This window comes from Cinclus cinclus, chromosome 27, assembly GCF_963662255.1.
Source record: "Cinclus cinclus chromosome 27, bCinCin1.1, whole genome shotgun sequence".
NCBI lineage: Eukaryota > Metazoa > Chordata > Aves > Passeriformes > Cinclidae > Cinclus > Cinclus cinclus.
The window spans coordinates 1578572-1603431 of NC_085072.1; the positions used below are offsets into that span (position 1 = coordinate 1578572).

The window sequence follows — 24860 nt, forward strand, 5'->3', positions numbered from 1 at the left end:
GCGGCAGCAGCCTCTGCCTTTACCTGGGCAGCTCAAACCCCGTGCACAGCCAGAGCCTTGCTGCGGGTCCAGCATTCTGGGGGAGGCCCCAGCGTGTCCTTCGTGTCGCACACAGGGACAATCTGTGCCTTAAAGGGGGCTCCCGAATGCCCCGTTAATTGTTAATTTAAACTTCTGCCCTGGGGTGCTGCAGGGGGAGGCTGTGGGGGGTTTGCTGGTTGGCACCGGGGGTGCAGAGACCCCTCCATTCCACCACCTGGAAAAGCCAAAACCCTTCAGAGGTGAGCTGGATGCTTTCCTAATGGAATATTTTCCTGTTTAGAGAATGGGGATGTGACAAAAATAATGCTGTTGTCCTGCGAGGAGAATTTTATCAAGGTCCTGGTGGGAAGCAGGCGCGGTTCCAGCCTGTGCCCTGCCAGCTCTGCCCCGTGTCCCTGTGTGCCTGGGGCTGTGCAGCCCAGCCCCTCCAGCTCCAGGGGGATACTGGGGATACTGGGGGTCTCTGTGCTGACCCATCATGGGTCAGTGCATGAGGAACTCCATGGGGTGGGGAAAGGAGCTGGGGGAGAAAAGGAAAACCCAATTTAAGGGCAAATCCTGAGCCTTTGCTTTGCTGTACAAATGGTGCTGAAAGGATCTGGGACAAGTGCTCTGCTCCAGTGCTGGGCAGAGCTGTCCCTCCATGGCAGCACGGGCCATGTCCCAGCTGTGCCCACAGCTGGCACTGGGCAGGGGCTGCAGAGGGACCCTGGGGTCGCAGGGTTGCTGCCCTTTGGAGCCAGCTCCCAGAATTGTTGGAATTTAAACCTGAAGTAGGTCAGTGGCGTTTCAGTTCAAAGTTTTATTTGCTTTCTGAGCAGGTTTTCAGGACAGGAATTGGAATTTCGTCAGGAATTCCTGAAATGCTTTTAAAGGAGATCATGGTAATTAGCAAAGCCAGTGATTTAAATCATCTCTGCTGGAACAAGGAGGTGGTTTGCTGGTCAGGTTTGAATTAAAATGGGAAATGAAAAGAATAGATGGAGTAATCTTTTATTGTTGATATCATTAATCTTGCAACGGAGACAGTTGTCAAAAAGTTACAACATGAGACATAATTTCTTACGCCTGACAGAACCCTCCCAAGTTTTGCTGCCTGGCACAGCACAGTCCTGCTGGTGTGGCCGTCCCTGGGCATGGGGGGCAGCGGTGGTGCTGATCTGCTCCTGGAGAAGAGGATTCTGCACAGTGCTGTCCCCTGCATCGGGGCAGGGGATGTGCTGTGACTCAGAGCACCATTTCCTGCAGGAGTTAATGGTGTTTGTTTTCCAGGGAATGTCTCGCCCAGCCCTCTGAGGGCTGTGGGCACAGTCTGGCACAGCTTAGCTCAGGCTGAGCTGGAGAGGAAGCGGAGCCCTGTGAGCGTCCCCCTGTCTGTCCCACTGATCCCGGACTGCTCCAGGGGACGTTTGATTTGCTGTGGTGCAATTTTACCATCAGTTACAATCTCCATCTGGAACATATTCCTCCCTGCTACCCAGGACAGCACTGGACAAGGCAGCCTGGAGCTGTTCCAGCCTTCTGACTCCCAGAAGGGCCCTGGGCTTTCAGGGATCCCCAGGCACTGCCCCTGAGCACCCACCCGTTCACAGATGATTTATTCCTTTCCCGTTTCCAACGGTTTGCAGTGGATATTCTGTAAAGGAGCCTTTTCCTCGGTTTTGTTCTTGTTTGAGCTCGTGGAGCTGGAATTGCAGGCGATGTTTTACCTTGCTCTGGCAAGCCTGGGGTCGGTGGGAACACTTTGCACACGCCAGGTCACACCGAGAGGTTCGCTCACCCGCACGGTCAGAGGCCGTGTCGGCAGCTCGGGGCTCGTCTCATCCCTCCTTTTCTCCTGCTGACATTCCAGGCTTTCTTCTCGCTTCCCTTTTGCCTCCAGCCGGGCCGGGGCGGGGGCTGGAGGAGGAATGCGGCGTTACCGCATTGCTGAGCAGCAGCAGGAGCGCCCAGGTGTGCCACACCTCAGCCCAGCTTTCACACGCTGTAGCCTCAGGGATGAGATTTCTCTCCCTTTTTCCAGCTCTGTGCGTCCCTCTGCTCGGAGCTGCAGGTCCTCATGGTGACGTGCCTGTGTCACTCGGGGTGGGGATGGGAGCGGGGTGACCCCAACAGCAGCGCGACGGGAGGAGACACCTGGAGTCACCTGGTGGGTCCTGCTGAGCCCTCTCCAGTGTGGGAGGGGAGGTGACTTTGGAGTTATTTCACTGAAGTAAATAAAGCTTTTCTCAGGATGAAAAAGAAGTTAGAAATTCAGCGTGTGAGCAGTGCTGGGGTGGTGGCGGCTGCGTTCTCAGCTGCCTTCGCTTCGAACACGTTCTGAAAAGTTTCTCACTTTGCTGCCGCAGTGAAATAATAAAGTTGTTATTAATGCTGCAGTTTCCACGATTACTTTAAAGGCTGGAGCTGAGGTGCTGATGGTGACACTGCCCTCTCAGCTGGTGCTGAACTCAACGTGCAAACCCTGCCCGGGAGGGTGGGCGAGCTGAGCCGGCTCCAGGCTCCAGCACAGCCCCCGCTGGGTTAAGCGAAGCCCAGCTGGGCTTTCCCCGCTGGCCTGGCCGTGCCCGGGCGGTCCTGTGCCCGTCTGGGAGCTGTCGTGAGTTATGTATGCGCTAACAGGGCGTGGATGTCTGGGGATCCCTGAATCACTCCTTTGTCATCACTGCACCCACGGGCACCTTCTCTGCAGGTGAGGCAGCTGCGTTTAAAACCTGCCAGGCTCAGCCGGCGCTCAGAGGCTCTCGGGGCTGCCGGGGGGACACGGGGACAGCGCCGGGACCGCGGCCGCGCTCCCGCAGGGCACGGGGCAGGTGAGGTTCCTGCCTGCTGCCGGTGTGCGCTGGCAGCATTTCTTCCCCTGGGCTGTCCCACGGGGCTCCTTTCCCCGCAGGAGACACTCACGGGAGGTTTTTATGGATTTCTCGTTTTCCTGGGATGAGAGGGGTTTGGGTGCGGGATCGAGTCTGAAGGAGCAGGGCGAGGGTGGTGGGGCTGGAGCACAGGGAGGGAAGGGGTGGCTGGGGGCTGCACGGGCTGTGTGTGCTCACTCCATCCCTTCCCTTCCAGCGATCGCGGGGCTGGGGCAGCGGCTCATTGCATCGCTTTGGGCACCTCATCTTCCTCTTCGTTATTCTTGATCTCCCCCCCATGTTATTCTGTGTAGATTATTAAGAGTATCTCCCTGTAAAGTGAGAAGGAAGGAGGACCTGGACTGAGCTTTTGAACCGGCATTTTCTGCTCTTTTCAGTCTCGCTGCAAACTCTTCGCCAGCGGTGTCTGTGGCCAAATGGAGCCTCGCTGCTGCCAGCCGTGGCCATGGGCAGTGCTTGTCCTGCTGGGTAAGGCTCACACGCACTGCTCCCATAAGAATAGGGCTCCCCCTGACTCAATAGCAATTCTGGTGGGAGATTTGATTATGGGGCTGGGGGTTGGCAGGAGGCTGCTGCTCTCTGTCCTGAGCAGCAGGGCTGGCTCTAGGGACAGGGGACACCAACCTGGGCTGGCTCTAGGGACAGGGGACACCAACCTGGGCTGGCTCTGGGGACAGGGGACACCACCAGGGCTGGTCAGTTTGATGGACAGGGCACAGAGCATCCCTGCAGCCCAAATTCTGGGGCCAGGGGAAGGAAGTGTTTTGGAAGCAACTCTTAGTACAAAGCAGTGTTATTAAAACCAAGGTACCTCAGGGGTGAAACACCCTTCTCTTGGTTGGCACAGGCATTGGGGAGGTTGTCCCAGCATGGCCTCATGGTTGGTTTGGTGCAGCTCCCTGTTCTGGGGGGCTGGTTGGTGTCTGTGCCTCCCTGGCACCTGTCCTGATCCCTTTTCCTGCTGTTCCAGCTGCCCCCCAGCTTCTGGGAGCACAGAGAGCCTGTTCCCAGGGAGCCTGCTACCCTCCCCCTGGGGACCTGCTGCTGGGACGAGCCTCTGACCTGAGAGCCTCCTCCACCTGCGGCCTCAGCAAGCCTGAGACGTACTGCACACCCCATGGACAGGTACAGCTCTGCTCACCCCACACCCCAAACCTCCCCGAGGCACGGGAATGCCTTCATCCATCCCATCCTCACCCTGCTAGCAGGGATGCACCTAGCCTAGGGGGAGCTCTGAGCTGTCCCTGCCCGTGGCAGGGGGTGGAATGTGATGAGCTTTAAGGTAATTTCCAACCCAAATCATTCCGTGGTGCTGGGATTTGTCCCCCTTGCAGCCCTGTAGTGTTCACTGGAGCCCTTCTGTGTCCTCATGGGAGAGGAGCTGAGCGTGAAGGCAGGGACAGGGCACGGGCAGCAAAGTTCTGCCATGAGCACTTTGTGTGAAACATCCCAAACCCTCCTGTCCCTGGACATTTTAGTTAGAAACTAAACTCGGATTTTACTTGTCATAAATGGGGATATTTCAGGTCTTTCACAAAGACTTGGAAAAGCTGCTGAAGTGAACAACTGTTTTCAATCACTGTTGTGTGGGCGCAGGAGATGCTGCTGGGGGATAATGCTTCATCCAGCTGCAGATTCCCTGAGCTGCCACCGAGGCAGAGGGAGAGTTTGAGGGTAAATCTGCCCGAGCAGAGCTGAGAGCTGCAGGGGTGATGTGTCCCTGGTGGGAGCACTTCCTACAGCCTTTCTGGGGCTGCTGTTAACCCAAAAGTGCCTTGGGAGGGGCCCGAGGGTTCAGTGTGGGACAGGCAGGAAGGGTCTTTGGAGAGATGCTGCAGAGGGAAGGAGGTGGCAGCCCTCCAGTGTTTTCTGTAGCCCAGTGAGTCAGCCTTCTCCTGCTTTTAATTCCCCTGCAAACTGAAGGCCAAGATGTGGTTGTGAGTGGATTTGTTGTGGAGCCAGTGGTGTTCTGGCTGGGCTGGAGAGATTTCCACTCATCCCTGAGCTCAGGGAGGGGGCAGCTCCCGGCCCAGAGGGGTGTGAGCACCAAATCCTCCTGGATGCTGGGCTGGCTGCAGCATCTGTCCTCTCTCAGGTCTTTTTCTAGGCTGACAGTCACACTCAGGCATTTCCTCCGCTCCCTTCTTCTGGAGCTCTTCTGCTGCTCTCAGGGATCAGGATTTGTGCTCACCACACTTAAATAAGCTGTTTCCCGTGGCTTAATTAGTTTTCCCTTCCAAATTTCTGCTTATAGATGAGGAAAATTGCTCATAAATGTGCCTCTGAAATATCTATGTGACTTTTGGAAATGGCTTTTATTTGAAAAAGGGGCATGGGGGCCTTGTGCTTGGGAAGTGAGTGTGGACAAAATCCTGATCAAGCAGCTCATCCCAACAGCAGCTGGAATGGGCTGGTGACCCCCTTTGCTCTTCAAAGGGGAGTCACTCAAAGGGCATCATTGTGATCCTCTGCACCATTAGAGTGTTTGAAGTGGAGCCTGGCCCTCTCTGCTGGCTGTGCTACCCCTGGAGCAGGAATGCCCTGCTGGCTGCAGGGCTGGGGAGTGAGGGCTCCTGGAGGAAGGCAGGGAGCGAGGCTGCAGTGCTCTCTTCCAGGCTACAAATCCTCAGACTACTCGTTTTTCATATCCCTCGTCCCTTGCCTCACAAGCACCAGGGTTCAAGGGGATATAGAACATTGACATAATTAACATTATGTTGAGTTGGATTCTCCAGTTCTAGGTCTGGGAATGGGGTCTTTGCCTCCTTATATTTTACTCCTTTCCTTTATTGAAATGAGATATTCAGAGTTACTGATAGCAAATCCCCCAATTTCTGTTCTGCAGCTGTAATTGCTGATGGAAGTTTGATTATAGCAACTCTCAACTTGGGAGAAATCCCCACGGGTTCAGCATTTCCTAATTTTCCCCTCCCCTTCCCTACTTCCCTAATTTAAGCAAAACTGAACTCGATTTCCCTATTCCCATCCTATAAAAAGCAAGCACGTTTAATTTATAGACTCCTAGGACTCTTTTTTGGTTACAAGCCTTGCTCTTATTCAGTTGCCAAATAGGTACAAATCTGGAGGTGGTTTTGCAACCTCAGCAGAGGGCATGAGATGAGGGGTTGCTGTCACTGCTGCAGTGCCCTGCTGGCCCCAGGGCCCTCTTTTGCAACTCTGGTGGTCACTCATCAACTTCAGCCTCTGCTCCATTGTCTGCCCCAGCTGCAGATCGCTCTAACCTTTATACTTTGACTCCTGATTGCTCCATCCCTGGCCGGGGGCTCAGCCCGGTGAAATCCAAAAAGGATACTCAGCACTACCATTTATAGCACAGGGCAGTGAGCAGAGCAGGGGTGGGAGTGGGACCCGGCAGGCCAATGGTCCAGCCTGGAAATCACTCAGTGCTCGGGAGGTGCTGCTGGAGCAGCCAGGGACGGAAACTGAAAATAAACCAGGAAAATAAGTGAGGCTGGATGTGGAGCCTGGGAGGTGCTGAGGGAAGGCTCTGAGTGAAAGACTGTGATGGACTGAGGTGTGATTCAAGCCAGTCAACACTTCTCTTCCTTTAACTATAGAACATAATATATGTAAATATGGATGTTACACATGTAAATGTATGCACAGCACCGAGGAGTGGGGAGCAGCTCCTGCTGGTACCTCCAGCCAAGGAGAGGCACAGGGTGGCTTTAACAGACACCTTGAGCATCCCTGTGAGATCCTGGGAGAGCAGGAGAGGAGGCAGCACAGGAGCAGAGCTGTGTCCCTGAGCTGGTGGTCCTGGGACAGATTGGGGGATGTCACTGGGAGTCCTCACCCTCCAGCCCTGGGAGACTTTGATATTTAAAATGTAGTTTACATAGGATTTTCTGCCTTCTCCCACCTGATCTTTGTGGGCACTTGGTGGATGTAAAGGGCGGTCACTTTCTGAGCTCCAGTGTCAGGGTGACGACCACGGGGGATTGAGGGGAGAGCTTCCAGGAGAACCTGATCCCTGAGGGAGGCAGGGCAGGGAGGTGTGAGCCCATTCGAGCTCCTGGCGCAGCACAGGGGTCCCTGCTGCTGATGGATGGTGCCAGCTGCCTGGCAGGGCTGCTCTGCAGCATCTCTGGAGCCTCAGCTCCGACTCCTCTTTGGCTGCTTCCAAAAATACGGGCCAATATCTGCCAGGAGGGAAGTGCCAGACAGGTCTGGAGCCCGGCTGGTGCTGGCTAGCGCTTCCATCAGCTGGGCCACCTGGCTGAGTCACTCAGGGAGCTCAGAGCCCACCCCACAGGCTGGAGCAGGGCAAGCAGTGCTTGCTGCCCAGATCACCTTGTTCCACACCCACAGCAGGCTTTACAGGGACAACACATCCACAGAACCATGAAATAACTGGGGTTGGGTGGGACCAAAGCATGGCTCCTAGTTTGGGTTTTTTTCTTCATCAAGTCGGGGGTTTGCACAGAATAATTTGTGTTCCTGATGGGCTGAAGGCAATGCAGCAACCACGGGCTGCGTGAATGTTGCTGCTCAGTGCTCTCTCCTCAGGCACTCAGGCACACCCTGCTCTTTGCTGCAGGGATGTGCCCCTACCTGCCCAAGAAAAAGCCTATTTCCCATTAATTTTTCCCCTCCTCCCTTCCCGGTATCTAATTTTTTGGCCTCACGGTGCAGATTGACATATGCTGGGACACATCTCGTCACTGCAGAGGCAGCAGGACCTGTGTGGGGTGTGGGATAAGCTGGTGCAGTTTGGGGTTTGCAGCCTGTCAAATTATCCTGGCAGATTTTAGATGAAGTTCTGCTGATGTGAGAACAGATGGGGTGAGGAAAACAGCATCCACATGCTTGCTTTCAAGCAAAGGAAAGGAACTTGATTTCCTTGAGCCTCATCCCTGGGATGTTTGTCCAACTTGTGTCTTTACCCCATCTCTGCTGCCCCCTCTGAATCTGGGGTAAAGCCAAGGGTGGGCAGAGCCCCCTCTCTGTGTTTTGAGCATAATCTTGGAGCTCATTTTCAGTGTCATTTCCAACCAGACAGGCAAGGAGGTGACACTGATGGCATGGCAAAGAGAACCTCGGGCCCAGGCTGGGATTTTGGGGTGTCCCGTGTGGGAACTGGTCTCCGTGGCTCCCCTTCAGCCCCACGATTCTGTGGTAGATCTGTGTTCCAAAACTGAGCCCCAGTCCAGTTTAATGAATACCAGTTGCTCACTGGGAAGTTTAACCATGATGGCAGAGCCACGGGAGCTTCTGCTACCTTTTCCCACGGCAAATGTATAGATTTCTTCCCAGGCATGACAAGCCCTGCTCCACGAGCCTGGCACAGCCATGTCCTGCAGATTACAGTGCTGGAATAGAGAACTGGCCTGCAGAAAATGGATTGGAACAGGGAACGACATAACTTGGCTTTGCAGCTGCCTTTTGTGCCCCAGGTAACTTACGGTTGCTGCCCACCCCATTGTTTAATAACCCTAAATCTCAGTGCATGTATAAATTTCGAGTTGCTCCCAGATAAAACTGGAATGGTAATTGCTGTCCCTGTGGAATATGGGTTGTGCAAGAGCTGCCTGGTGGGAGGCTGAGTGCCACGAGCCTGACTGACACAGAGCTGTCTCCCTGCCACGAGCTGGGCCAGACGTGGGACCCCCGAGCTCTCTGTTCCACAGCTCAGCTTCCCTTTCTGCTGATGAATTAGTGCAGTTTATTTTGGGCCGAGCTCCTGTGCCAGGAGGATTTTATTTCAAGGGCTCTCTGCTCATGTTAAAATGGCAGCAGGAGCTCCTGAAATAACTTTGGTCAGGGGCCATTAGGTTAGAATCGTGTGGGATGTGCTGTCCTGCATGAGCAGAGGCTGCTCAGGAGCTGGGTCACAGGGCCAGGGCGGGAGGAGAGCAGCTCAGCCCTGCAGAGCTGTCACACTCGGGCATTTTCCAGTTGTTCTTTGTGGGCTTTTCCCCACTTCCATTTGTTTCTGAGACATGACTCTGTTTATTCTGAGCACAGTGGTTTTCCCTCTCACACACCCGTGTTGTGAATTACCTTTCAAAAGTCTGGAATTTAATTTCCCTTAATCCCAGAAGCTCAAAAACCCGTATTTTGGGTGACTCTGGAGTACCTTGGAGGCACAGAAGGCGAGATGTGATTTCCTTGCAGACCCACAAGCTCTTTTACCTTCCTAAAATGGCCCTGGCAGCCCCCAGCCCTTCCCAAGCACAGTTCTGTGCCTGGCAGGGACAGGCAGGGGAGGACGTGCAGGGAGCCAGCGCTGCCCCCGGGCTGGCTGACCCAGAGTAGATCCCTAAATCTTCCTTGCCATTCATCACAAAATCGCCATTTATCACGTAATTGCCATTTATCACATAGTGCTGCAGCCCTCGGGTGCTCCTGGCCCAGCTCCCAGCGATCCACTCAGCCTGGTTTAAAAAAAAAAGAAATAAATAGAAAAGAACTGGAAAAAGGTACGTGCTGGTAAGCCTCTCCTCATTTTGGGCTGTCATTTTTGGTAATTCCCTCTGTCCCAAGGAACTTTGAGACACATAGTCACAGCTGGTAAGAGCAAATCCTGCTGTTGTGCAATACAGGGGTTTCACAATTTACTCCGAGGACGTGAAATGAATTTGGGCTTCTAGTGTTAATTTTAGTCTTAATTAAAAAACTGAGAAAAAGGAAAGAAAAAAAAAAAAGGCGATTTTTGCACCCAGCCAGCCCTGGGCTGCCTGGGAAGGGTTTGTCTCACACAGTGGAAGCTACATCTTGACTTAGCCCCACGTTGGGAGTGGGGCTGCAGCTGCATTGTGACTGCTGGAGAGCACCCGGGCTGTGTGAATGATCTCATAAGTATGCACGAGTCAGTGCTAATGAATAATTTAACCGAGATTAACCTTTCCCCTCGAAGAAAACCTTCCTTTCTCCTTTGCTAAGCACAGTCAGAACTGGTGGGAAGTTTAATCACCTCTGGCAATTGTTCAGTAGATTATTTCTGTGGATAATTCCTGCAGCTCCCTGACAATTTGCTGATCCTGGCCTTTATGTGAAATGAGTTCTGCTTAGTCCTGATTAAATTATTTGTGATTCTCACTGGTAGAGCCAGGGAAATTGCATGATTATATATTTTCAGAGCTATGTTTCCTTACTTTGTGATATTGCTATAAATGTTGTTTGCCGACTCCTGTGCTGGGGTATTTATAGACAGAGAACATAAAGATTGTGCAAAATATGGAAACAGATGGGTTACGAGGGAGGATCTCACTGTGCACCCAGCTGGGAAAGGGTTCCCAGGCCTGGGACAGAGCAGACTCAGGTATGGGCTGTGTTAGGAATGAAAGCACAGACTAATTTTTGTAAACCACAAATTCATTTTTAAAGGGGAAACCAGAAATTGTGGTGTCACCGTGGCCCAGTGGCTGCCACCTCCTGCTGCCCCCCGAGCACAGAGCTGTCCCTGCCCCAGCCCCGTGAAGGGCTCTGTTCAGGGCTGGCTTTGGCTGCTCTGTTTCGAGCAGCCTGTGGAAGGTTTTGTCATGGAGGTGGCTGTGAAGTGCTGCTTGTCACTTGTCACACCCCCCCCCCCCCCCCCCCCAACGTGTCCTTGTCACTGAAAGCTGATTCCCCAGTGGGTTCCAACCTGCCCGTGCCTCTGGTGTCACCTGGAGCCACTGCAGCCCCTGCCAGAGGATCTCATTGCCCTCCCCGTGCCAGCTGTGCCCCTGCCAGACCCTGCCCCCTCCTGTCCCCCAGACCCACTCTGCACCCAGGGTGACCTTTCTGAGCCACCAGGGCTGGCTCCTGCCATCTCTGCAAACTCTGCTCGATCCTCCCTAATCCCTGAGGCTCTGGGATGTGTCAGTGTGACAGACGTGTCCCACTGCTCCATTTGGGAGGATCCTCTGCTGCTCAGGCCACTGACAGCTCAGAATCCCGGGAGGTTTGGGTTGGAGGAGTGGATGCAGTTCCATTGCCCTGTCGTGGGACAGCTTCCACTATCCCAGGGTGCTCCAAGTCCCATCCAACCTGGCCTTGGACACTTCCAGGGATGGGAAGCCACGGTTTCTCTGGATAACATGTTTTCCACCAGGCTGGAGATGCTGAGTCCTTCATTTCATTCCCTGAGCAGCATCTTTCCCCTCCCAGTAGCCTCTGCAGTCCCTGGCATTTGCTCCACTCCAAATGCACCAGTTGGGGCCTCCCTGTGTCCCCTGGGATGCTGCTGTGGGCTCTGGCATCATCTCCTAATTCCCCATCATCTCCTAATTCCCCATCATCTCCTAATTCCCCATCATCTCCTAATTCCCCACCTCCTAATTCCCCATCATCTCCTAATTCCCCATCATCTCCTAATTCTCCACCTCCTAATTCCCCATCCCCCTGGCCCTGCCCTTCCCCACCTTGGCCTCACCTGGGTGTCTCCATCCCAGTTTCCTGGTGGTCCTCGCCCCACCGGCTCACCCACCCCGTGCTGCCTCTCCCCTTGGCTGCTGTCCAGCCCTTCCCCACTGCCGGCTCTGGCTCAATCCCTTCCCTGCTGCTCCCTGCCCGCTCCGGAGCCGGCTCAGGAGCCCCGCTGCTGCTGGTGGCTGCTGGTGCCTGCAGGGAGCGTTGCCTGGTTAGCGACATTTTGGGTATTTGTTTGCTCCCCGGGGATCGTTTTCTCCCGTCCCCACATTCCCCGTGCTAAATCCCTGTTTATTCCTTGGATTGCTTGCACAAGTGAAGGGCTGAACTTTGAGCCACTCGACTTCCACCCCCTGGCTTCTCACCCATTGCTCGCTCCTGCTCTGCTCCCCGGGGACAGTCCTGGGGGCCCAGCATCGCCCGGAGCCTTGGATAGGAGAGAAAAAGCCCTCGGCTGTGTGGAAAGGCCAAACCAGTCCTGAAAAGCTGCAAAAGGCTTTCTATTGAGTGCTGCTGTGGAAACCAGGGGGGTTGCTTAAAAAAACTGCGATTTTGGTGGTTCGCCAAAAATCTGTGTTAGTCAAAAGCGTTTTGGGTTTTGTTTTTAGTCCATAAAATCTTGGGTTGTGGTTTTTACCAAGATGTGGAGTGGAACATTTGAGACCTTCAGTTTTGCTGATCTCTCTCTTCATCTCTCTCTGACTGAGCTGTGCTGGTGCTCCTTGGTCCTTAACGCATCCACCCTGCCCTTCCTCCTCATCCCTGGGCCTTTTCCCTCCAGGATGCTGGGATGGTCACTCCTGCTGTCCTTTCTATTGCAGTGGAGCATGAAATGCTGCAGGTGTGACTCGAGGCTGCCCCACAGCTACAACGGGCACCGTGTGGAGAACGTGTTGTCCTCGGCTGGCCGCGCGCGCTGGTGGCAGTCCCAGAACGGTGAGGGCCACCAGGACACAAACTGCTGCCAGTGACACAGTGCCCAGGGGGAGGAGGGAAAGGTGTTGAGTTCCATGGATGGGGAGGAAGGAGGAAATGGCTGGCCTGACTGGTTATTATTGTCCCCAGTGTCCCTGTGACGGTGCCTGTCTGTGCCCGCAGGTGTCGAGCGTGTGTCCCTGCAGCTGGACCTGGAGCAGACGTTCCAGCTGGACAGCGTCGTGCTGCACTTCAGGGTTGGTGTCTGTGGGCAGCTCCTCTGCCCGTGAGGTGTCAGCCTGTGGTGCCAGCCCGTGGTGCCAGCTCGTGTGTCTGTCCGTGCCCGCAGTCGCCGCCCGCAGCAATGCTGATCGAGCGCTCCGTGGACGCTGGCAGGACGTGGCAGGTGCTGCAGTACCTGGCCTCCGACTGTGCCACCGCCTTCCCCCGTGTGCCCCGCGGCCCCCCAGAGGGCTGGCAGGACCCCCGGTGCCAGCAGCTGCAGGGGCACCCCATGCACGGGGGCACGGTAGGGACTGGGGTTTGTGGCAGGGACCCTTGTTGTGGCCCTGGGGTTGGGGTGGGTGGAAACCTCATGCACCTGGTGAGGGATGGGGGGATTTGAATCCTTGTACACCTGGTGAGGGATGGGGGGGTTGGAATCCTTGTACACCTGGTGAGGGATGGGGGTTGGAATCCTTGTACACCTGGTGAGGGGTGGGGCCCATGGCACCCACAATTCCCAGTCCTTGGGAAGGTTCCTGCTCCTCTGGCAGGAAAGCCTTTGCTGTTCTGTGTTGGGTGAGCTGTTGTGTTTGACTTCTTGTAAAATCCTCTGCAGCTCTAAAGGCTATCCCTGTGTTTAGTGACAGAGGCAGTGACACGTTTAGTGTGCAGAGCACACAGTGCCCAGAGCAAGAGTGGAGAGCAGCTCAAGTTTCCTGCTTTATAACCTCTGTTTTTTCCCCTCAAAGGTGAAATTCAGTGTCCAAGACCTGGGGTCTACAATCAGCTCCTCTTACAGCCAAGCCATTGAGAGTGAGCGATGGGCCTCATCCAGAGGGGAGAGGGGAGAGGGGAATGAGGCTCCTCGTGGTTCTCCCTGCAGGACGGGAAGTGCTGAGCTGGGGTAACCCCTGGGGGACCCTTGTCTGCACGACCGGGTTGTTAAGGAGCAGCATTTGGTCCTTGCTGCTGGCTCAGCTGCTGCTCTTTGTGCCAATTCCTCCTTCCCTTGCTCCAAACCCTCCCCACCAATTGCAAGGAGCTTCTGCAGGGCACCTGCTGCCCCTCACACCCGTTCCCTGTCCCCAACAGAGCTGGGGCCCTTCACCAACCTGCGCATCAACTTCACGGAGCTGCCCCACATCCCACGCCAGGGCTACCACTCGCCCAGCACCTTCTATGCTGTGACAGAGATGCAGGTTCTGGGGAGCTGCTTCTGCCATGGCCACGCTGAGCGCTGCACCCCTGCAGGGAACCAGCACAGCACGGTGAGCTCGGGCTGCCAGGAGCCTGGGCACCTCGGGGATGGGTCCACTGCCTGCTTGGGGTGCTCCTGGGGACACCTTGGCCACAGTGCCCAGGAAGGGGCTGTGGGAGGCTCTCGGATGCACATGAGCTGGAGAGGCAGCGGGAGGGTGAGGCTCTGCCCTGGGCGCTGTCCCCAGGGTGGGTGACACGGTGTCTGTGTCACACAGCAGGTCCCCGGGCACTGCGTGTGCCAGCACAACACGGCCGGGCCACACTGTGAGCGCTGCTCTGCCCTGTTCAATGCCCGGCCCTGGGCACCCGCCGAGGACAGCGACCCCCACGAGTGCCAGCGTACGGCCAGTGCTGCCCCCACCCCAAATCCTGCCCAGCCTGGAGCTCGGAGCCCCTTTCCGCCTCTGTGGGGCTGGGTGGTGGCACGGTGCCTTGGCACCTTTGCCTCTCGTGGGCTGCAGCAGTGTCCAGTTCCCGGTGCCGCTGTGGGGCTGTCACCGAGTGTCACTGTGTCACACAGGAGCCTTGGGCACCCTCTAGTGCCACTGCTGCTGCTGCCGGAGGGGTTTGCACCGTGCCAGCCCAGCTGAGCCATTTTCTGTGATTTTTTAGGATGTGACTGCAATGGTCACTCGTCCTCATGCCACTTCGACCCCGAGCTGTACCAGGCCAGCGGCGGGGCCAGCGGGGGGGTGTGTGACAACTGCCAGCACAACACCGAGGGCAACAACTGCGAGCGCTGCAGAACCAACTATTTCCGTAACCCACGGCGGGAGCTGAGCCACCCTGAGGCCTGCCAGCGTGAGTGACACCCCAAAACCCCCAGCACCTTCCCCAGGACCTGCCCCCCTCAGCTGGGACATCTCTTGCTCGTTTGCAGCCTGTGAGTGTGACCCGGATGGCGTCGTGCCCGGCTCTGTCTGCGACCCGGGCACGGGGCGCTGTGTCTGCAAGGACAACGTGCAGGGGGACCGCTGCCACCTCTGCAAGCCGGGCTTTGCCCAGCTGGCTGCTGCCAACCCTGCTGGGTGCCGCAGTGAGTACCCCCGGGACACCCCCCCGCCCCCGGGGTGCCCCCTCTGAAAGGGACCGAGGTCCTGCCCGGCTTTGCTTTGGGGTTTTCAAGCCAAGGGTCCGGTTTGTAAAGGTTTACAAAAGCTCCCTGTTCAGTGTAGGGGTGGTTTCAGGTGTAAGTTTAATGAAAAGCACAGGGCAAGTGGGGTTTGGGGGTGCCCTCAGGGCTCAGGAGGTGATGGGTCAGGGCACTGCTGTGACCCCCTGGGCTGGGGGATGCTGAAGTCCCTTGGGCTCCAGTTCCTGCTGCAGCATTTGGGGGGCTGTCGGAGCGAGGTGCAGATCTGAGCTCGGGTGGGAAGGGAGAGGGGCAGAGTCCCCCTTTGGGGGGCTGCAGCTCCTCCAGAGGCTGCTCCTGCCACACCCAGCCCCTCCCTGTTGCAGGATGCACCTGCAACGCCCTGGGGACACGGCAGGACACGGTGCCCTGTGACGGTGACACCGGGAGCTGCTTCTGCCTGCCCAACGTGGTGGGCAGCGACTGCGGGCAGTGCGCGGCCGGGCACTGGGGGCTGGCCAGCAGGCAGGGCTGCCAGCCCTGTGCCTGCCACCCCCACGGCTCCCGCAGCCCCCACTGCAACCAGGTACCCCCAGCCCACCTGGGCACCCCTTGTTCCTTTCCTTTTTGCTCTGTCCTCTCCCTTCCCGACTCTACATTGCTGCTGTGAGGGCTTCTCGAGGGCTGAGCCAAGTTGGCAAGGCCATGGCTCTGTCCCCTCACTGGGGACCTGTCACAACATCAAACCCACCTGCTGCGTGGCTGCTTTGTCCTGTCCCATCCATAGGAACCTTCACAAAACAGCCACGTGCTCCCCAGTGCATCCCACTCCTATTTTCCTTCTCCTAATTCTTAGAAAACACCATGACATATTATTCATGAAAATGAAAGAAGGTGGTAATTATTGAGGCAAGATTAAGTCACTTTAACAAGCTTGATATTTATCAAGGAAGTCCTAATAAGACATCTTCATGCAGGCAAGGGAAGTTAATTATGCTCATTTGTCAATGAAAAGCATGTGTGCCACTTCAGGCTTAAGAGGCAACTGGGAAAATTAAAGTTAAATGTAAAAAAACCCAAAACATGACTAATTCTAAGAGCCTAAGGTTCCAAACAAGCTCAGTGTGGGGAGGAGACCTGAGATGGCAAAGCAGCTGCTCGTGGGCGATTGTTTTGTTTTTGAAACAAGGCTGAGCATCCTACTCGTGGTGCTGGTGCTGTTTGGAGCCTGTTTGCATCCTGAGCCTGAGCTGCAGCCTGGCACGGGCAACTCGGGCATGCCCTGGGCACAGACCGAGAGGAGGAAATGGTCCATGGGCTGGTTTTGGTGGTCTAGAGCAGCTCGGGGAGAGCCCTGCCAGGGAAGTGTCCCGCAGTGGGTGTCCCTGACGTGCTCCCCTCTCAGTTCACAGGACAGTGCCCGTGCAGGGATGGCTTCACGGGACAGACGTGCTCAGCCGTGAGGCAGCAGCAGTGCCCAGCCAGGCACTACAGGGATGCCCACGGAGGGTGCACAGGTACGGCTTTGCCTTGGCCTTTCCTGGGGGAGATCATGGATTACCTGGGAAAAGGAGCAGCTGGCCCACGTGCTGACATACCTATCCTCAGGCTTGGCAAGAGATTTCCTCTCTGGGACAGCCTCCCAGTTCATCTCCAGTATCCACCGGTGCCCTCCCATCAGCCTTGGGCGAGTCCTGGGGTACCCTGGGCTGGCCCTGTAGGGTCAGGGGCTGTGCCAGCTCCTGGGGGCTCTCCCCATTCCTCTGCCTATGCCACCTTTGTCCCAGCTGCCGCAGGAGCTGCCGGGAGGGGATGGACGCCAGCTTGGGTTGGGACCTCATTAATGCTAATTAAAGGGCTGGTTTTATACAGATACAAAGTTCTTCACCACCACCTTCTCTCTGCCTGCACTTTTCCTGTCCCAGAGTGTGACTGCGACTTCCAGGGCACGGAGGAGCCGGGCTGTGACAAGGCCACGGGCCGGTGCCTGTGCCGCGCCGGGGTCAGCGGGCCCCGCTGTGACCAGTGCCAGCAGGGCCACTGCGGCTCCTACCCCGGCTGCCAGCTGTGCCACCCCTGCTTCCACACCTACGACGGGGACGTGGAGCGCCTGCGCCAGCGCCAGGCCGGCCTGGCCAATGCCACAGCGCGGCTGTCCCCGGGCACGGGGCGCTCCCAGCTCGGCCCCCGCCTCTCGCGGGCGCTGGGCAACCTGCAGCAGGCACAGGGCATCCTCGGCCACCCCCCTGGCACGCAGCAGGGCCTGGCCCAGGTGGGCAGCGCGCTCGCTGCCATCAGGTAAGGGATGGGTGCGGGTCCCTGCTCCTCCAGGAGCTGCGGGGGTTTCTCTGTGAGCCCCTCGCACAGGTTCTGCTTTGGTTCTGCTTTGGTTCTGCTTTGGTTCTGCTCCTGCCAAGCCTGGCTCTGCTCACGAGGGCAGCAGGAAGCAGCAGAGCATCAATTCCACGTGTGCCTGTCCCATGAGCAATGTCCCCAAGGCAGGGAGAGTGTGGGCAGTGTGTGGTGGCACGCAGGGCTGCGTGGTGACACTCAGGGCTGCGTGGTGACACTCGCAGGGCACATCCAGCATTTTTGGTCCCTGTGTGGGCACGGCCCTGCTGTGGAGGGGCTGCAGCCCAACTCCTCTCTCTGCAAACCTGCGAGGAGCTGGCGAGTCCTCGGCTGTCCCTGGGCCCAGAAGTGCCCCTTTGCCAGGTGCTGGCAGTGCCCCAGCACAGGTGCCCCTGCCCTCTCAGCACTGCTCTTTGCGTGCAGGTGCTTTGCTCTCTACCTAATTCACATTTTGTTCTTTTTCTCTCCCAGGGAGCAGGTCCAAGGCATAAATCCCAACCTTCATTTCCCGGATGCCACTGCCTCGTTGTCCAGGGAGCTCAAAGCCCTCAATAGCAGCTTGTTGGCCACCAACTCCCAGTACCAGACCAAGAAGACCCAGTTTGAAAGCAGCCGCAGCACGGACCTGGCAGGTACAGCTCTGCAGCTGCAACATCTCTTAATTTGCAGTCATTATTTTACCTCAGCGTGGCTGCCTGGGGTTTCTCAGGTGGATGAGGAGGGGTTTTTAACCTGCTGTCAGCATCAGAACTGCAAACAGATCTCTACCAGTGACAGGGATGCTCCCTGTTCCGTTACCTGGCTTTCACACTCTGGGGCATTTGCTCTGGTGTTTTGGGGCTGGCGGCTCATTCTGTGTTCCCGTTCCCCACCAGCACAATCTCTGCTGCCAGGGAGGGGTGGGAAGGGGCCAGCCGTGCTGGGAGAGTGTCACTGAATCCATGAGGCACCGGGAGCACAGGGGCTGTGCACAGGTGGAAGGGACTTTTACCCCCAGCCCTGAGTTGAGTCCTTCAGGAGACCTTGAGCTCACTGAGAGGATGGCTGAAAGGTGTTTGGAATGAAAAGGAGTTTTTGGTGATGCCTTGGTGACTAATCCCTGGCTTCACCCTCTCCTGCGCACCGCAGGGCAGAGGCAGTGCCTCCCCAAGGGTCATGCTGCACTTGTGAGTCATTTGTGCCATTTATCCCTTTATTGCCACAGGAGCCTTCCAGACCATCCGCTCTGCCTACCAGAGCTCCAGCAGTGCCAGCAGCCTGGCCCAGGGTGCCCCAAGGCTGCTGGCCCAGGCCAAGGAGAGCCGCCGGAGCGCCGCGGGGCTGGAGCAGGACCTGGCTGGGGACACGGCCAAGCTGGTGGCCCTGCAGGGCCAGCTGTCCTCAGCCCCCGACCTCACCCCTGTCATCAACCAGGTGAAGATGTGGAGGGGGGTTCTCACTGCCCCACGGGGTGTGTGTGGTTTTCAAGGGGGCCCTGCAGAGCTCAGGAGGCAGGAGTCTCATCCTGCAGCATCTCTCCTCAGGCATGGCAGGACAAATCTCTGTCCAGACAGACCCAGCCGGAGAATTGGCTGAACACCCCCTGCCCGGGAGTCCCAAAGCACTGCCCCCCACCCCCTCCCAGCCATGCTCTGGGGACTTTCTCGTGTCACTTCTGGTAGCTCCAAGACCCGCTTTATTTCTGGATGAGGTTTCTCTTATTTCTCCTTCTCTGTTTTGTTATTGCCATGGAGATCCATTCCGGTGCTGGTTGCTGTGGAGACCACCAGCCTCCCCTCTCTGCTGCTGGGGCACCAGCACGTTCTGAGCCACCAGCCTGGCCTGGCTGGGCATGTGGCCCTGCTGCACTGTGGCATTGGGGGGAACTCTGCAGATGCCAGATCCAGAGCTGCTGCTGCTCTCCAGGGGCTCCTCATCCAGTTCTCTCCAAAGCAAGCGGGGCAGATGGGTTGTTCTGCAGAGATGTTTGCTCCACACATTTCTGTAACTCATCCTGAGCCACTGGGACTTGGCTCCTGCTTTGCTCCTGTTTCTGCTCCATTGTGGGCTGCTGGGGCCGTGCTGACTTGGTGTCACTGGCTCAGGTGAGGGCATCCAGCTCCAGCTGCCCCTTCTCTGATGGTGGCACACCTCCAGCGTGGCTGTGCCACTTGTGTCACTGCCAGCCTGCTGGGCTCCCTCCCGTGCCCACACAGGTCCTGCAGTGCGAGCTCAGCAGTTCCCAGCTCCCTGGGCAGGGTTTGCCATCCTTTAGGGCTGTGTTTGCCTCCCTGCAGGCACCGAGCCGTGCCCAGCCGGGCGCTGCCCGGCTCCAGCTCTTCTCTCCCTGCCCAGGTGTGCGGAGGGGCCCGAGTGGAGCCGTGCACCCCTGCCCGCTGCCAGGGGCTGCTGTGCCCTCGGGACAACAGCTCTGTCTGTGTGGCTGGCCAGCCCTGCCACGGCCTCTTCCCTCTGGCCAGCGGGGCCCTGGCTGCGGCTGGGCAAGCGACCAAGGAGTTCAGCAGCCTGAGCGCCCGGCTCCGGGACACGGCACAGCTGGTGAGTGTGGGCGCTGCCTGTCCCCTGCTCGCAAGAGCACAGGGTGAGGATACCCACCTCAAACTCTGTGTGAAGCTTGATCCCTTGGGCAGCTTCAGGAATGCAGGGATTTTGGAGTGGGAGGCTCCCAGCTGGGTGTGTGGGTCCTGCCTCCCCAGCTGAAGGCATGTGAAGGGCACTGGACAGCCACAAGGAAAGCTTTGTCCCTCCTGGTTGGGACCAGTATGGCTGAAGGGCTGGGAATATGGAAAACTCTCAGATTCTGCAGGTTTGGTGCATTTAATGCAATCAGAGAGAGTTCATGTGTTAGAGCTCTCACAGCTTCTTTCTGTGCCTTGCAAGGAGAAAGTGAGCTTTCAAATAATCCAAAATCCATTTCAAAGGCGTTTTTAAAAGCTAAATGGTGCTGTCCCTCTTTGCAGATCCAACCCTCAGCCTTTAATATATACAGTCCTTTAAAGCTCTGGCATGGTGAGAACTGGGACCGGCATCGTGCCTGGCCCAGGTCAGAGCTGAGGCAGGGCTGTGGGCTCTGCATCCAGCAGAGGCACCACCAGGCCCTTGTTGTGTGCAGATCAAGAGCACAGAGCTGTCAGCGAGTCAGATCCAGAGCAGCACACGGCGGCTGGCGGGGCAGCTGGGGGTGACCAGGACGCAGATCCAGGGGGACGTGCGGCGCGTGCGGCAGCTCCTGCAGCGCCTGCGGAGCTTCCTGGCAGGTACCTGTGGCACTGCGGGGCTGGGGGAGCCTGCTTTGGGCACGGACACGGCTGGTGTCCACGGCCAGCAGGGAGTCACTGAGCTTGGGAAACACCTCCAAGGTCAGCGAGTTTGAGCTGTGTCCATGCCCACCTTGTCACCAGCCCAGAGCACGAGTGCCACGTCCAGGTGCTCTCTGGGCACTCCAGGGATGGGCATTTGCAGCCAGCAGGGATGGATGATGCAGAGAGGTTTTCTGGCCCTGCTCACTGATGCAGACAGACAGACAGATGACTCTTCTCTGGAGCAGGCTGTTAATCAGATGAGAATTCTTTGTTGTCCTACAAACTGATGGGATGACTTATTGTTCACAGACAGATTGTAATAACATAATGAGCCTCCTGAGCATTAGCTGAATAAGAAAATCAGGTCATTTGGTGCTGCCTGGTGTTAATGATGAGTGAAGATATTTCTGAGCTAATCACTGGGCTAATGTCCCTTGGGCTCTGCCTGCCTCTGATTTATTAACTTGTATCTGTGAAATGAGAAAAGGCTTGTCTTCAAACACACCCTCATCTGCTCAGTGAGGGCTGCCTGGCTGCTCTGGGCTCAGCTATGATGTTGCCATATCCAAGGTATCACTTCGGCTATTTCCCAAAAGTTTTGCTGGTGCGAGTGAGAAGCACATGGAATTCAAGGAGGTTAATTCAGACGGGATCCTGACAGCTGTCTGGAATGAGATGGGTGTGAGATGTGCATGGGTGGCCGCCCTCCTCCTCCCTCGCGTTTGCACTCCCACCTTCCCTGATGCCCTGTGTGTGCTGGCTCTGCAGACAAGGACACGGATCCTGCCTCTATCCAGGAAATCAGTGAGTCAGTTCTGGCCCTGCGTCTCCCCACGGACGCTGCTGCAGTCCACAGGAGGATGACCGAGATCCAGAGGCTGGCGACGGCGCTGCAGTGCCCGGAGGACATCCTTGCCCAGACGGCCGAGGACATTGCCAGGGCCAAGCGGCTGCAGCAGGAGGCAGAGCAGGCCAGGTCGGTGGGAGTTCAAGGCATTTGGCAGCTCAGGGTCCCTTGGCTCGGGTGGAACTGGTGGTTCTCAGCTGGGTTCAAATCTTGCTCTGCCTGAGCTGTCCTGACTTGCATAATCTGAAGTTTTAGGCCAGGATCTTCTGTGTCCATCCAGTGCCTAAATGAACGAGTCTGTAATCTCCAGACACCTCCCCAGGGCCCCAGGGCAAATAAATCTCCCAAGAATAGATCCTGTTATAGATACCAGGACAAGAAGGGTTTTATCAAAAGCAGTGGAGGCTTTTCTCTTATCTCGAGTGCTGTGCTGAGAGGTGACACCATTGCCATGGCATTAGTTGGTATTGGTGACCTACATCCTAATTGCACAAGAGAGCATGGGGAGAGCCAATGGGCTATTTGTTTTCTGGGTGAAAGTTGGGAGGACTATTCCATGGTCCCTTAAAAAGTAATTACAGGGTGTCCTTGCCAATTTGGAGCATCTGCTTTGTCACAAGTTGACTTGCAGCAATACCCCAGCGAGAAGGTCAGCTGGATAAATCTGTAAACTCCTTGGCAGTGTCTTACACCTGCTTAACCTGCTGGAAGTGATGAGACAAGGGAGCCTGGCTTTCTCCAGGGCTCTGTCACCTGTCCTGAGCAGTCCCACCGTGTTCAGAGGAACTGCCTCCATGCTTACTGCTTTCCCTTTGATACCTTGTCATGCACCGTGAAATAAATGTTTCTGACTAGCTTGAAGGAAGGTGTTTCTCTGCCCTTCTTAGCTGGTCTCCTCTGCCTGAGGCTGTGACGTGGAGCTGATGTTCCTCTCACAAGGAAACCTGCTGGAGTGCAGACCTGTGGGTTTTGGGGGTGGGAGATTGCAACCTGCCCTGTAGCAATCCTCTCTTGCTTCCCAAGTCCCTGATTTTACCTCTGTGACCTCGACCTCCACTCCATGCCCTTTTCCATGCTCACTCCTGGCTGCTTCCCACCTTTCCCCAGGAACCGGGCGAACGCCGTGGAAGGCAGCATGGAGGAGGTGCTGGGGACCCTGCAGCGAGCCAACATGGTGCTGCTGGAGGCCCAGGGGGCTCTCAGGGGCTCGGGCTCCTCGCTGCACTTCATCCAGGAGCGCCTGGAGGAGGTGAGGGATACCCAGCAGCTGCCCCAAACCAATCCTGGGCCCCCGTCTGAGTGCCGTCCCTGCACAGGGAGGGTTTGGATGTGACTCCCTCCTCACGGGGACCCCTGTGCCCGCAGATCGAGGCTGTCCTCGGGCCAGCCGAGAAGAACGTGGTGGCCATGGAGGCCGGGCTGGCCGCGCTGGCCGGGCGGCTCTCGCGGCTGCAGCAGGGCACGGAGCAGAACCGCCTGCGGGCCGGGGACACGCGGGACACGGCAGGGACAGCGGCACTGCAGGCCAGCAGTGCCCAGCAGGTACCAGCTCGGGGTGTGCCCGCTGCCGGCGCGGCGCTGCCAGCTGTGCCCTGCCTCTCAGACCTTCCTGTGCAGCTCCTGGCTGCCGTGCTGGCATCGCCCCGCTGCTGAATGTCTCCAGAGTCCTTCCCAGCCCTAATGCCCTTTGCTGGGAGCTCATTTCTGGGCTGTCCTGCCTGAGGCAGAGCGGCTCGTGGAGCTGTCTGTGAGTCCTTGAGTGCGCCACAGACCGTCACACATTGGTAACAAAGCTCTGGTGCGGTGTCCCTTTAGTATCTAAACAGGATTAAGCACTGGAAATGCCCCTTCTCCACAGCCTGGATCTCAGCTGCAGTGTTTGTTTGCTTTTGGCCAGGCTTTTGGCCGGGTGAAGGAGCTGTACTCGGAGCTGCAGAGCAGGATGGGGCAGGGCCCGGAGCTGGGGGAGCAGGGCAGGAGGGTGCAGAGCATCAGCCAGGAGGCACAGGCTCTCCTCCAGGACACCATGGGCATCGTGCTCAGGATGGAAGGTAAGGTTCTCACAGACCCAGTGTCATCACACCCTGGGGGAGAGCTTGGGCTGCTCTGGTGTGAGGGAAAGGAGTGAGGAGGGACACAATGCACTTGGGGCAGTGAGAGGGTGGGATTTGGGCTCAACTGGTGGTGCTGGGGCAGGAAATTGAGAGTTTTCAAGGGTGCCACCATGAAGGGAAGCCCTGCCCGCAGTGCCACTGTGCTCCCGTTTTCCTCCACTCACTCACTTCCATTTTTTTGGCACTCACAACTAATGGGAGTGGTGTTTTGGGGAGCAGAGGGAGTGCAGGATTTTCATTTTCTTGCCCCGTCAGAGCTGTGCTGGAGTGAGGTGGAGGCTCAGCCCAAACCCACCACTTAACCCTTCCCTTCCCTGCCCTCTCTCCTCAGCTTTAGAGTCAGAAATTCAGGAAGGCAACGAGGCTCTGGTGTCCAGGATGTCACAGCTGTCGGGGCTGGAGGAGCAGGTGGGGAGGATCCAGGACACCATCAAGAGGAAAGTCACCTACTACGAGAGCTGCTCCTGAGCAGCCCCTGCTCCAGGGCGTCGCTGCCCCTCTGCACACACAGACTGCTGCATTCATCCCCATTTCCCACTGCAGCTCTCCTGTGCCCAATATCCCTATTTTTAGCAAGCTGATTTTCCGTACCTCTGGAAAATAGCTGCGCTGAACCAAAGGAGCAACCCCACGGAGAGGGTTGGACTGGCTGAAGCTGCCCAGTGGTTGGAGGAAAAAGGGGGAGAGACATCAGGCTCCCATGGCAAATAAACACATCCACAGGTTGTTATTTCCAGAGGGCTTTATAAACCAGGACATTGTTTTTTCTTCTTTTAGCCAATTCAAAATTTTTAAGCTGAATTTCACTGTTCAAATTAATGCCCTCCTGTGGGGTCTTCTAAAGCTTTTTATCTATGCTGCAGTTAATTCTTCAAACGTGGCATGGCTTCAGTACTTCCCTCTGAGATCTTCCTTCAAATAAGGAGACCAGAGAAATGGAGAATTTTATCTCCCTCTGTACAACATACCTATATTTATGCAAATTAGAGAAACACAGGCTCATAGTCAAAGGTGAAGTCAGACGTCTTGTTTGATTTCCTGCCACAATCTGCTTATTTACCACAGAACATTTTGCTAGGAAAACACCAGTGGGAGCAGGTCTGGGATGCACAGGGAAGGCTTTAGGACCATTTCTGTGAATAACCAAGAGCACTTTACAAAACAAATCTCAGCTTTATTAAGCAAGTTCATTGTGCAATTACAGCCTTGGAAGGGGAGCTCAGCCCTTGCTGTGCTGCTGTCAGACACAGGGAGGTTTCTAGCAGGTTCTCTCCTGTAGCAGCTGCAGTGAGGGCTGAGCAGCTGAACTCCAGAGTGCCAAAGCCGGGGGTGAGGGCTGTAAAAACAACTGAGCTGCCACGGGAGTAAAGCTCTGCACGGCTTTGGTTTGTGGGGTTGATGTTGTGCAGTGCATTTGTGCATTGACAACTGAACAGGGTACAGCAAACAGGAGCTGGGAGCACTGATGATGCCCTAGGATAA

At 56.5% G+C, this 24860-nt stretch overlaps 1 protein-coding gene across 1 annotated transcript; it reads left to right on the forward strand.

The window, feature by feature from the left end:
• Positions 1-3331: 3331 nt before the first annotated feature.
• LAMB3 (laminin subunit beta 3) lies at positions 3332-23937 on the forward strand. The gene is made up of 22 exons (XM_062509546.1): positions 3332-3383; positions 3886-4040; positions 12113-12227; positions 12390-12463; positions 12556-12735; positions 13181-13244; positions 13524-13699; positions 13910-14030; positions 14304-14492; positions 14572-14727; positions 15150-15349; positions 16169-16280; positions 16689-17061; positions 17587-17747; positions 18320-18528; positions 19450-19653; positions 20228-20372; positions 21186-21393; positions 22372-22513; positions 22630-22806; positions 23162-23315; positions 23710-23937. The coding sequence occupies exons 1-22, from the start codon at positions 3332-3334 to the stop codon at positions 23844-23846; spliced, it is 3504 nt and encodes a 1167-aa protein (XP_062365530.1). The 3' UTR covers positions 23847-23937.
• The last annotated feature ends 923 nt before the right edge of the window (positions 23938-24860 follow it).